A 12,430-nucleotide genomic window follows, 5' to 3' on the forward strand; every position below is an offset into this window, starting at 1 on the left:
TTTAGAGATAGGTTTGTACCAGCTATGAACATTTTGGGGACAGCCTGTCAAGATCCCTCTGAACAGCAGCCAACCTTCCAGCAGATCAGCTCTTCCTCTTGTCTGGCACCCATGCCAGGTCCTATGTGAAAGGATGGGGGTTAATACTTTTGCAAACGTACCCAAAGTGTTATAATAGGTGATCAAACTGTATAACACACAATTAAGTCTCATGGTCTCTCAGAAAAACAGAATACCCCAACCGTTGAACCCCATACAGCAAACGTATTTACCATTGAGCAGACAAAGGCCCCAGAAAACAGGTTAAAGATAAAACCTCTAAACACTGCTCCCAGAAAGATGGATGAACAGCTACATAAGAAATAAACAATTGCAAAAGTATTTCCTCACTTAAAAAGAAAACCCAACCTGTACAGGGCATGACATCAAAACTCCCAGTTGTGCTGAAAACCATACCCTTGGGAGGAAATGATGTACAAATCCTAACTCCCTTGCCCTGGGAAAGAAAATAACATCCATCATGCATGGGGTGAATGCAGAAAGAAAATGAAACCATAATGATTTGCTTAGAGGAATGGCAAACAAAGGCAGAAGAGTTAAATGTTCGAGAGGTGGAAGTCAAAGCTTCTGGAAAGGTGGTAGCTTACACATGCTGACCCGCTGCAGAAGCTAGGCACGAGAATGCAAGAAACAGGTAAGAGACCTAGAAGCACAGCTGCAAAACAAAAAATAGAGAGGCAGCATCTTTAATTACCAACACCTTTATGAGAAACCAGAGGGAGCTGGAAAATGTCCCAAGATGTAGTAAAAATTGGATTATAAAGAAAAATCAACATAAAGAAACAGTTCAAACTTAATTAATAGATGTAATCTTGAGTAATCTTAAGAGGAAAGGTTTCAGCAGTCACAGTTAAAGCCAAACTATAAAAACCTAGTGGCCTAGTGGTCTTTTTGTTTTACAGGGTGATCGACTGACAGACAACAATTTGAAAAGCAGCAGCCAGACCCAGGGACAGAACTGTTGATTTCACTAATGTTCTTTTAAGAAAATGTGTAAATACCAGAAGGAATCTAGGAAGGCTATCAAGAAGGTAAAAAGTTTAAAGCAGTGGGGAAACTAATTAAATGCTATCAGCACTCTTAAGTATCAGTAGTTAGCAGTATAGCATATCAGTAGTTAAAGGCTGAGAAGATTGTGGGTTAAGTCTGTGTATACAAAGGTTTGAGGTCTGAAAGGCACAGTGAATAGTACAATATTATGATTTAACCAGAACAGAAGAAATACCTAAGGAAAATTACATAGGTACATATGAGAGGATACTCATACCTCTCCAATAACCACACTTAACAGCTATATTCTTTTGTTTCTAAGAATTAAACCTATAAAATTCATGATCCTAAGTAATGAACCCTATAATTCATGAATTATGTATAGTTCATTTCCTTACTTTAAAAAAAAAAAGAAGGAAAAAGAAGATGGCAAAAGCTGTGTATAAATGTATCAGCTGCTGATTTAAAATAAAGTGTAAAGTTTGTCTGTTTATTGTAGAGAATACGGGGAAACAACTGATGGAGGATTGGGAAAAAGTGACCGAGTATACTGGAAGCTCCTATGAAGGGAAATGTCTGGAGAACAAAGATCATCATTAATAACAATCTTCTGTTAATCTTATCTTCTACAGGAAACACAGAAAATTGAGCACCCTATTCCAATCCTAGAGATACTGATCTATGTACGTTATGTGTATGCATGTTTGTGTTTATTTATGAGTATCCTTTTATGTGTTTACAATAGATATTGCAAAATGTTGGGAGAGATGAATTGCTAATAAACTCACATAAACCCTCTTATGAGATCTGGGTCTAATCACAAGATCTTCAGTATGTCTGCTACCTTCTTCACTGTCTCACCAGTAAGACTAACAAAGGATTTGTAAAATAGTCCACAAATGAATACACTGCTACACAGTCACAGAAGGGTTATCAATCATGAAGGTTGTGAACAATTAAATATCATTCAGTTCTGAGCCTATTGTACATGTAAAAGGAAAATGTTTTCCTCAAATGGTGCGTTCAAGACCACAGGGCTGCTACATGCAAAAATACATCCAATTGTAATGTTATTTATACTAATTGTTAAATACTGTGCATGTTTACATGTGGTGTACCTCCTGATGATGACAACACCCTGCCATGGGATGGACCCACCTGCTCTACAACACCTGGGAGGCAAGAGCAGATGTTGCCACAGCACTGCCTCAACAGTGAATGGTCAGTTGCTGCAATCAAGCTGGCAGATGGGTGTGAAAGCACTGATGTCCTTGGTTCTTACATAAAGCCCAGCATCCAGATCTGCTGCGGGTTGTCATTTACTCTATCTTGCCCATGACAGTGGTCCAGCTAGTTCTGGAGTCCACACATCTGGTCCATATCTCTCCAATCTGGCTACAAGGATATGATGAGATACCATGCTGAAACCTTGCTAAAGCAAAGGTAAACCACCACTACCACTCTGCCTTCATCCACTGAAACAGACCTCCCATCAACTCACAATAGAAAGCAATTAGCTTGATGAGGCACGATTTGCCCTTGGTCAATCTATGCTGGCTGTTTCCAATCACCTTTTGATCTTCAAGTGCCTGATAATGGCTTCCAGAAGGATTTGTCCCTTAATTGTCACATAGTTTGAAGTGTGGCTGATCATCCTTCAGCTCCCTTGGACTTCATTGCCCTTCTCAAGGATAAAGCATGACATTTGCCTTTTTCCAGTCACCAGAGGTTCTTCCTGATTGCCATGACCTAGCCATTCTTGGTACAGAGAGGAGGCTCAACCAGCCATTCCTACCTCTTTCCACTGAGATCAGGAGCATTTTGCTTAATATTAGTCTCCATTTGGGAGACTAATATTAAGGCAGTCACCTTTTCTGCCCAAGATATTTGGTTGCCCCTCCTTCCTTTTAACCAGTTCCATGCTGTCTGTCCTTGATCACCTCTTTGCTATAAAGACTAAGCAAGCCCTGAGCAAATGTGACCTTCAGGGGGACATGCAGCAGAACAGGATTATTCAAGGACTCTTCTGGTTTCTTTGAGAACAGAGTTGGCAGTTAAATTTCATGTATGCTTGACAACATATGCATCTTTTATATATGTAGGTATGCCTGTGTGCGTGCGTCAGTGTATGCCTGCAAGTATTAGCCAAACAGGACTGGCCAGGAACAGATGGTAGAAGAGGGTGGTTGAAGGAGGGATAAGTCCTTTCACCTGGTTATTGGCAGTCCAGGGCAGCAGTTCCCAAGCTACTCCGCTTGGGAACTTCCAGGGCTATGGATCCTCTCTTATTTCCATAGCTAGACTCATAGCCCTCTATTTGGGAGTTCCGCTAACAGCATGCTAGTGGCTCCAGGTGATTTTTCCAGCCAGGACCAACCAGGGCATGTCTCTGCCTGCCCAGTGCGGGAGGCTGGACTTGCCACGGTGCCTCTGGCTTACAGGTTTCATCAAAGCAAACAGAAGCAGCTTGCCAGCTACCTCAACTTTGAGGGGCCGAGCCAAGGGCACATGGAAAACTGCCAGAGAGAAGCAGGGGAGCAGGGAGAAAATGCTGCCAGCAGCTCGCCCCCGTGCTGGGAGGTGTTCATGCACAGAAAATTATCCAGAAGAAATGATAGCAGTAACCATGACAATGTCAGCAGCACGACACTAGCAGGGCTTCCTCAGGGATTAACACTTTTCCATACCAAGAGTGTATCTCCCTTTTTCTGATGTGCGCTGTTGATTCAGTGGTAGTCCATGTTTGCTTTATCTTCCTCAAAGCAGAGCTACCTGAGAAAATGCTTTCTCTGCAAATTGCTTAGGCAGCACTACCTGTACAATGAAAATATTTTTTACAGAAAGTCTCTCCCAGCCCATGTGCTTGCGGAGCACTTTGCACCACAATCCCACCTTGATTCCCCTCCCTTGGATGTTTCCATCATAGCCAGGAACCGCTGCTGACTGAAACTGAAGTTGTCTCATTTCACTGAGTACACTGCTATTTTCTAAGGTGTGAGTCAGAGCCTTTCAGTTAGGTGTCACCATGTGCTATTTGCTAGAAATAAAATCAACATCAATTAATTCTGCTTTTTTTTTTTTAGTAAGTTTTTGTCTTTTCCTACTCCAGATCACAAGTGAGGTACACACAGAGAGGCTGGTCCTGGCTGTATATGAGGACCTGCTTCTCACAGCAAGGGCTTCACAGAGGGGTTGGTCACTAACAAGCATGATTCTGGTGGAAGAAAAGGAAAGGAGAACTGTGGGCGCTAAGCAGCCTGACAGGCTGGCAGGCCTTTCACATTGCCTGCTCAGTGCTCAGTCTCTCCTGCCCATATCAGCCAAGGGAAGTTGTTGTTGTTATTATTGTTGTTGTTATCATCATCATCATCATCATCATCATCATCATTATTTTGCAGAGCTCATTGTTACTCTTCTTCTGTCTGGGTCAACAAAGATCGAGCTGCATCAATATTTACCCCTAGGAAAGCACAGCAGTGCTCATTTACAATATATGAAATTGCAGTAATAAGCATAAGAATAGTACTCAGCATCTGACAGGATGACTGATGTAAGCTGTCAGCCAATATTTGACTTTCCAGGTGAGATTAGATTTAGCATTTAATATAAACATAAAGCGTGCAGTACAAGGCACTTATTTAACAGACAATTGCTTATAGCCTTCTGCAGGCTGGAGGCTACTTAAAGTTTAAGATATCTCTGCTCCTTTCTAGAGTATCGTCATATTATCCAGTGGAGTTTTAAAATCCTGAGTGTTATCGTGAATTTCATTAGAGAAGGGCACAGAAAAGGTAAGTTTCTGTTGGTAATTCTTTATTTCCTATTGAAAAAGCATAGTAATTTTTGTTCTGAATCAAAGAAAAAGCAGAGAGATTTTACACACAAAAAAGTTTCAAGGCAGTTCATATTTGGATTTGCTTATAGATTGCTTACTTTCATTAGATTACCTTTATCCCCTATGTTTGAGCGTGTGTGAGTGTATAATTGCAGAGACCTACATGCACGTGTACCTGCGTCCTTACATGTGTGCGTGCCTGTTCTGTGCACACTGATACTGCAAGGCCAGTCCAACAAACAGAGGAAGGTAGATTACTGAACTCCAGTTCAGAAGACAGTGCAATTTCTTATTAGTGATGAAAATTCGCTGTCTCTTACCATAGGTTGCAATAAGCTCATCACTGCTTGAAGACTGCACTGAGATCGAGTCAACTTTTTTTGGAAGCTTTGCCATATGTTGTACGGCTTGGTTGGCCCGAAGCATTTAAGGACAGGTGTCATACAGGAGCATCAGACTGAAATGCTGTACCACACCCTTTGCTTTTTGCAAGCTAGCAGGCTGCAATCCAGTCACACCCTCCTCTGTGGGAAAGGCAGAAAAGGACAGCGGCTTTTCTCAGAGCTTCTTGAGAACTCCTTCACTGGAGTCAGTATGTGATAGTTTCTGCCCCAGACCTAGCTTAGTTCAAGCAGGACCAGATGGATCAGCACTGAGTGACTGGATCAGGGGACTATTCGGACTGACAAGTAATCAGTTGCTGAGCAGGTATCTCTTCCCTCATCTGTCCCCCCACCCCATTGCTCTGTTCAAGGGTTAACAGCCTGGGAGCCTCAGCGGGGTCCCTCTCCCACCCTTTGCCCCTCTGCTAGCAACACTAGCAACACTGCAATCCAGCCTCAGAGAAAGACCATTGAAAACAACAGCTCCTGACAGGCCCTGGTGCAGGGGTACCCCCACTGTGTCTGTATGAAACCAGGCCAGCCTCCCCCCTGGGCAGGAGTGAGCTCTGCAGCAGGAGTGTGCTGGAGGGGGACGTCTCCTGTGGGATGGAGACCTGATTATGGTTTTCTAAGCAGCAGCTGGGTCTGACTGTGGCAAGCTTTGGGATAGCTGGGAGAGGGTCAGGACAGATGTAGCTTTGCAGCACTATTCAGCGTCCCTGCCCCTTTCGGGTGGTGGTCCTAATGACCAATGAGGCTATTCCAGATATGGGGGCTGTGTCTCCTTGTCCCTCCCCTGTCTATCAGGCTACCATTTAGGAGTTAGCTGTCTGGCTATTATGCTCCCATGGACTCATTTGTGCTTGCATGGGTAACCAGCCTTCACACCAGATGTAATGTCTGAGACAAAGCAGGGAAGGGGGAAGGTCACACCCCTCCCTGAGAGATGCTGGGCAGCTGCCTGGAATGGCACTGTGCCAGCCCTTACAGGATCCGATACGTACTTTGTCTTCTCCTGGGCTAAATGCTTCTTCACTTGGTGTTTTGCCTCAGTAGGGAAGTCAGTGTGCCTCGACCCCTGTAACGTGGGTCATGGGGGCCCATGCTCACTGGCCTTCACCAAGGCATATTTGGCTTCCCACAGACCGAAAGTGAACTGAGTGAGGAGAGAAGTAAGACCTCTTTGGGTCTCTGAACATATTGAACCACTCAGAAATGGGGATTCTCAGCTAATCTGAAACTGGTACTGCGCTTTCAAGTGGCAGGTGGTAGATGTTATTAGGTAATTGGCATTATGCGGACAAAAGAAACCAATGTAACTGTTTTAGTATAGATATTTGATTAAAATAAGTATCATGCTGTCTTTAGTAGCCGTAACTTGCAAGGATGGCTGAAATGCGAAACTTCACTTGGGCGGTGGAAAATATTTTCAAGGAAACCTTTCTCACTTACATGAATGGCTGGAGGAAAAACATTACGGAAGCGGCAGATAAATTGCAAGCCAAGGTTGATGCTGAAAACTTGGACTATGTTATCCTTTATTTGATGGTGATGATTGGGATGTTCTCCTTCATTATTGTGGCGATCTTGGTGAGTACTGTGAAATCAAAGAGGCGAGAGCACTCCAATGACCCATATCATCAGTACATCGTTGAGGACTGGGGCGAGAAGTATAAGAGCCAGGTTCTGAATCGAGAAGACCTCAAGTGTGTGATCCATGAAAACTTGGGTGCAAGGGACAAAACAAGCCCTGGATCACCTTGACTTTTTGGAAACATCAGCAATGAGGAAATCATAAAGCCACGTGCAGGGAACTCACCAGAATTACAAATAGCTGTGAAATTGTTCATTAAATTAACAGACAAGTCAATGCGGAACGGAGTGCTGAAGAAATCAACATTACTGTTTCCCATGAGGACTTTGGCACAGCTGCTTGGAGAATACCCAAGAAAAATGCATGATTGTGCTTTGCTTTGATACTCTGTTCTTCAGGAAAATAAAAACAAGAGAATTAATAACTTGATTTTTTTTTAGCATTTTTTAAATCCAGACGCAGATCTGGATGTTCTCACCTCAGAGTAACTGTGGATTAGTGGTCAAAAGCACTAATTTAGATCTAAACTGTATGAGTTAAGCCCATCTTAAAAATAACTTTAAAATGTACAGTAAAATATCAAAATCTCCACCTATTGACTGAACAATGTGTTATGTTATGAATCATAGGAGGTAACCTATACCTACACACATTCATTCCAAACTATTTTTTTAATGATCTGGCTCCCATTTTGATTTCATTATTCGTTAGCAGCAAAGATTGACTCATGGCCTTCTGACAAGGCCTGTTTTATAGCAGAAGAGCTGCTAAACTAGCAGTCTCATCTAGGTGCATGTCCTGGTTGTCTAGGGCAGTTTCCAGAGGTTCATCATCTTTCCTCAAGTCCATAGCTGGCCAAGCTGCCTCTTCTGCTGCTCCCTGGTTCTCCAGAGCAATCTGTCTACCTGTGATGCAAGCTGGGTGATGGAGGCACTGCTTACATCCCATCAGCCAGGGCTCAGTGTGAACCACTGAGATCCCTGCCTTCTGGCTTTCAGAGGATGGATTTCTATACCCAGCTATCAAGGCTGTCCCATTGCCGTGCTTCCTAAGGGATTCCCATGTTGGGTACTGGTTTCCACTGGCTGGGAAATGGGTTTTCGGGATGGTTTGTCTTCTCCTGTGCTGCTGAAGTATCACAACGCCGGCTCTAAGGGAATAATTAGAAGCAGAACTGGTGATACTTCTAGTATTAAAACGTGCTTCATTTTGTAAGACTCTGGGTTTAGCTCCTATTCATGTTGCCAGACTTAAATCGCTTAAGCTGAAAGTTCCCATGCTGGCTGGCTGTCATGTGGGCTTGCTGTTTGTTTTCAGAAAGTTTTGGCTGAAACACTTCAGCCATGTCTGGCGCTGCATTTCCAACGATTTTGTTTTGCTCATGTTAAAAAGAAATGAAAAAGAAAAGGGCTTCTTCTGTTGGGGAGCCTTGGCTTATTTTGGAGACTGGTCTTAAGACTTGGCACAGCAGCTGCTGTCATGCTCCAGATGTGCCTTTTGCTGGCATAGTAATAAGCCTTAGAATAATCTCGGTCCGTGAGCACAGGGGAAGGCTTGTCAGGTCCCAGCACAGCCTTCTGGTGAGTCTCTCCCCACCCAGCATACCCTCTTTCCCCCCACCTCCCCGGGTGGCCTGTGGGCATCTGCCAGCTCCCCTGCTCCTGCCATGGGTGTGCTCCACACCCAGGCTGCGGGACTTTCCTCACTCTCAGGGCCCGCTGGCTGGAGGAGCGCAGATATTGTGCTGCACCGAGCGGGCGGAGGGACCCTGGGGCCACCTGGGCCCAGCGCTATGGCCATGCTACAGTCAGGGAGAACCCCTTTTGGCCTGGTACAGTCGGAGGAGCACACCCGGAGAACTCGTCCAGGTGCACCAGCACCCCCAGCAGCTGCCAGACCCGCTCAGGCCCTGCTCCCCGCCAAAAGCAGGCGGCAGCTCCCGCCTCTGGCCCGGCCCTGCTCCCGGTGGCGGGTAAGGCTGCACAGCGAAGCTGAGGACGGGGGCCTGGACTGCTTTGCCCTCGGGCCGACACCCCTGGGACCTGTGGGAATTTCTTTACCTCAGAATTATTATTTTATTGGAAGAAACGGGGCGGGGGTGGGCGGCTACTTTCTGCTCCGGCCGCATGCGGCGGCCGGGGCACGGCGGGTTTGCGGGAGAGGCGCCCGGGGCGAGGCAAGGCGGGGGGGACCCGGCCGCTCTGCCGCTCCCTGCCCCGCCGGGACCTGCCGCTGCCGCTCCTGGGAGATGTAGTTTGTCGCGCCCTCCCGCCCAGAGCCATGGCCGCCCCGTGAGGTAGGAGACGCGTTTCCTGGGCCTTCCCCCACACCCCTCCTCGGCGCGGCCGGCCGCGGCGCCGTGCGGGGGGGGGTGGCGGGGAGAGATCGGGCAGAGCGGGGCGGCCCCCCCCTCCCCGACGCGGCCTGCTCCGCCTGCGTTGCTGCCTGCCCTCCGGTCCGGCCTGCTCCCCCGCCTGCCGGCCCCAGAACCCTCCGCTGCCCTCAGCCTCCTCCTGCCTGCCCAGCCCTTCTGCCTGTCTACCCGCCCGTCCTCCTGCCTGCCTGCCCGCTCCTGACCGGCGTACCTTCCTTTGCCCGTTCTCCTGCCCCCCTTCCTTGCTCTCCTGCCTGCCTGCCCGCCCTGCTTGCCTGTCGTCCTGCCCTCCCCTGGCTGCCCGCCTGCCACCCTGCCCACCGCCCTGCCTGCCTGCCTGAGCCCCGCAGCGGCCCGGTTCCCGCCCTGGCGCCGGCGGGGGTGCGAGGCGGCAGCAGACGCTCCCTCGCAACAACCTGCGGCCTCCCGGCCGCCCCTCGGACGAGGGAGCCTGCGGGTTAAAAGCTGCTGGAGGCACGCTCGCTGGCTTTATAGCCGTTTATACGGCGGGCAGGCCCCGCTTCGGGCGTCCCCTGGTACGATGCACAGCCGCCTGGAAGTGCGCCTTACTGCGTGTGAACCTGCCGAGTTTCGTTGTTTTCTTAAAAGTGAGCAAATAAGTAAGAAGGAGGAATCTGAAGTTATCGTTTGTTGAAAAAGTTTGGTGTCCTCAACCGCGTGTTGCGGGTTGCTGGCTGTGCTGGGCACCGGCGCTGCAGGAAAAGGTGGCCAGGGAGCAGGGCAGAGCTGGGGTTGGGATGGAGGCAGGGGAGGCTGCCAGCCCAGCAGACCCTCCTAGGGCAATGTGGTGGCAGCAAGCGGGGGCCTGCAGCTTGCAAGGACCCTGGGATGTGGCTGAAATGGTGCTCTGGGAGCCACGGTGGAACGGTCTGATGTGCCACTGACATTTTTGGTTTTGATTTGATTTGATTTTAATCCAGGCACCATGACTGATACATCCTATCTGCTCTGTTCTTATTTTCCAGAGTTTGGAGCATGTGAGGAGCTGTCAGAGGAATCACTAATATTTTAATTTCTGCTTCAGGTGTGGAGGCCTTACATGGCTTTATGTTTTTGATTTCTTTGAGTTGGTGTTAGTTTAGGAATTTCTTTATCAGTGACACTCGTATAAACTGAGTGATTATACAGGTCTTTTTATGGAGTGATGTCTTGACCCACGTACACACAGAGGCTGTAAACATGCACAGGTCTGAGTGCTTGTGACTTTATGTAACCACTGTGTCTTGTGGCAGTAGTTTGTGATGGAGTCTTAGTGCAGCAGGTCTGGCTCGCAGTTGCTTCCGCTGTGTTTCTCTGCAGCCTTTGGGCTTTGCCATATTACTGTGTTTTCCCATGACCCAGTAGTCTGTTTTTTGAGGATGCGTAATCCTGTTTTGCAGATGGTCAGCCTAATGCATGATGCAGCAGGTCACGTGTAGTGGCGGGTCCTCCAGTGACTGTGCATGTGGGAAGCATGTGTTTTGCTTCCTGAAATATGTGCGTTAAAGAAAGCAGCAACAAGAGACAGGTGGAGTGAAACCCCTTTTCTAGCTCAGGACATACTTGGCCATCACTCCATTTTAAATGTAGTCAAATAACCCTAGTAGCTCGCTGCTTTCTGGGGCCTTGTAGCTGGTGACTTTTATAGCTTTTCACAAAGCGGGTAAAATGGAGTTGCTCAGAAATCCCCAGTAGACAAAAGAATATCTCAAGTCCTGTTTTGTTGAGTAGATGGAGTTATTGGCAGGCTGAGTGAGATGTTCAGCCAAGACAACTCAAGTGGGTTTATGAGTACCCAGATGCCTGTGTAGATGTTTTCTGGTGCATGCAGGCCAGTCAATATTCAGCCACTGCATAAGCAAACAATGGCGTGAGTGGCTGGGCTGTGATGTGGTTGCTGTGGTGGACTGGAGCTGTAATTCAGTGGCTGAGAGACCTGGATTCAATTCTGTGCTCCACCACAGACTTCCCATCTGACTAGGGCCCAACTCCTTAGTCTGTCTGGGGTGGTCTGTGTTGTGCAACACAGTGTTGTGCAGAGATCCTGGGGCTGGTATCAGCTAAAGTCTAGCTCTGGGACTTGGTGCAGCTCTCCCTGGGAGCTCCTTAGGCCTGCTGAGGACACGAGCCACTAGGGCTGTGTTGGTGACACTGTCTGCCTGCTCTGGACGCAGAAGACCTCACAGCATTTGGAGCTAACGGAGGATTGCTGGTACAGCACTGAGGTGTGCAATATGGGCAGACCCTCTCTTCCTTTCCCACCTGCAGTAGTTTGACTTGCTTCACAGAAGAGGTCTGAGTGTAAATAGGCTAGTGATTGCAAGGTGCAATCACAGTGAAGACGACCACCGATATGCATGAGAGTGATATCATTTTACCCCTGCCCTGCATACGAGTCTACAAGTACATGATGGCTAGCTTATGGAGTGTCTGTCAGGGAGTCTCTGGCAGGGCTTCAGGCAGAGCCTAGTGCTCCTGTTTCTTTCTCACGTGGCTCAACATGAGACCTCCTTGCTTGTGAGTGAAGGTAATAGTGACCTTCCATGGGGCCCAGTCTCCGTTCCCCGTAGTGCTGTGTTTGTTAAGGGAGCTTGCATTTTCCTGGGGAACGAACAATGCCTGACTGTAGATGTGTTCTGAACTCATATCTGTGCCTTATCTGCCTCTGAAAAGGCAAACATGAAACTTCAGCTGTTTATTTGCCTGCATGCTTTTAAGATATCACAACCTTGAAAGTACAGTGTCTGAGCTTTTTGCTTTTGAATTGGCGACCTCAGTGCTAATAAATGTTGTTTTTCAATTGTGAAGTGAATCCTGCCTTTTTCTCTCCTTTTCACACTTTCTTCTCCCTGCCCCATGCCCCAGCTCCACCCATTTTTTCCTGTCCTGGGGTTTCAGCTGTATTTAATAAGGTCTGGATCAAGATGGAGACCAGAAGAGTCAAGAGACGAAATGGGGAGAAGTGCTTGACCACTGGAGGCTGGTGGCACAGGATGTGGGAATGCAATGTGGAGGGAGCGGTGGCTTCCCTGCTCAGTTCCAACTGCAGAAGACACTGTGAGGACAGAACATCAAAAGCGTCAGCTCTCACGGGAAACATTTTGGATCAAAACGCCACTCTTCAGAACAAAGGGAGAATTTCTTTACTTCCTGTCCTTTGTGACTTCAGTGTAGCTACTCCTGGTGGATACACA

At 47.5% G+C, this 12,430-nt stretch overlaps 2 protein-coding genes across 11 annotated transcripts in view; both read left to right on the forward strand.

Annotated features, from left to right (window-relative positions):
• The first annotated feature begins 2,051 nt into the window (after window positions 1-2,051).
• SMIM11A (small integral membrane protein 11A) overlaps window positions 2,052-12,430 on the forward strand; it is a 41,481-nt gene continuing 31,102 nt past the window's right edge. For 2 of the 10 annotated variants that reach the window (XM_030019938.2, XM_030019937.2), the window contains exons 1-2: window positions 2,052-2,271; window positions 4,764-4,841. In XM_030019938.2, coding sequence (XP_029875798.1) covers window positions 2,052-2,271; window positions 4,764-4,841 — 298 coding nt within the window. Of the gene's footprint in view, window positions 2,272-2,424; window positions 2,494-4,448; window positions 4,632-4,763; window positions 4,842-9,041; window positions 9,159-9,586; window positions 9,845-10,222; window positions 10,282-10,310; window positions 10,330-10,896; window positions 10,900-12,101; window positions 12,420-12,430 lie in introns of those variants that run through there. The other 8 variants (XM_030019940.2, XM_041124763.1, XM_030019939.2 and 5 more) reach the window with 8 other exon arrangements.
• On the forward strand, window positions 6,655-7,283 carry KCNE2 (potassium voltage-gated channel subfamily E regulatory subunit 2). The gene has a single exon (XM_041124764.1). The coding sequence runs from the start codon at window positions 6,655-6,657 to the stop codon at window positions 7,030-7,032; it is 378 nt and encodes a 125-aa protein (XP_040980698.1). The 3' UTR covers window positions 7,033-7,283.

Source organism: Aquila chrysaetos, chromosome 7 (genome assembly GCF_900496995.4).
Source record: "Aquila chrysaetos chrysaetos chromosome 7, bAquChr1.4, whole genome shotgun sequence".
In the NCBI taxonomy this organism is placed as follows: domain Eukaryota; kingdom Metazoa; phylum Chordata; class Aves; order Accipitriformes; family Accipitridae; genus Aquila; species Aquila chrysaetos.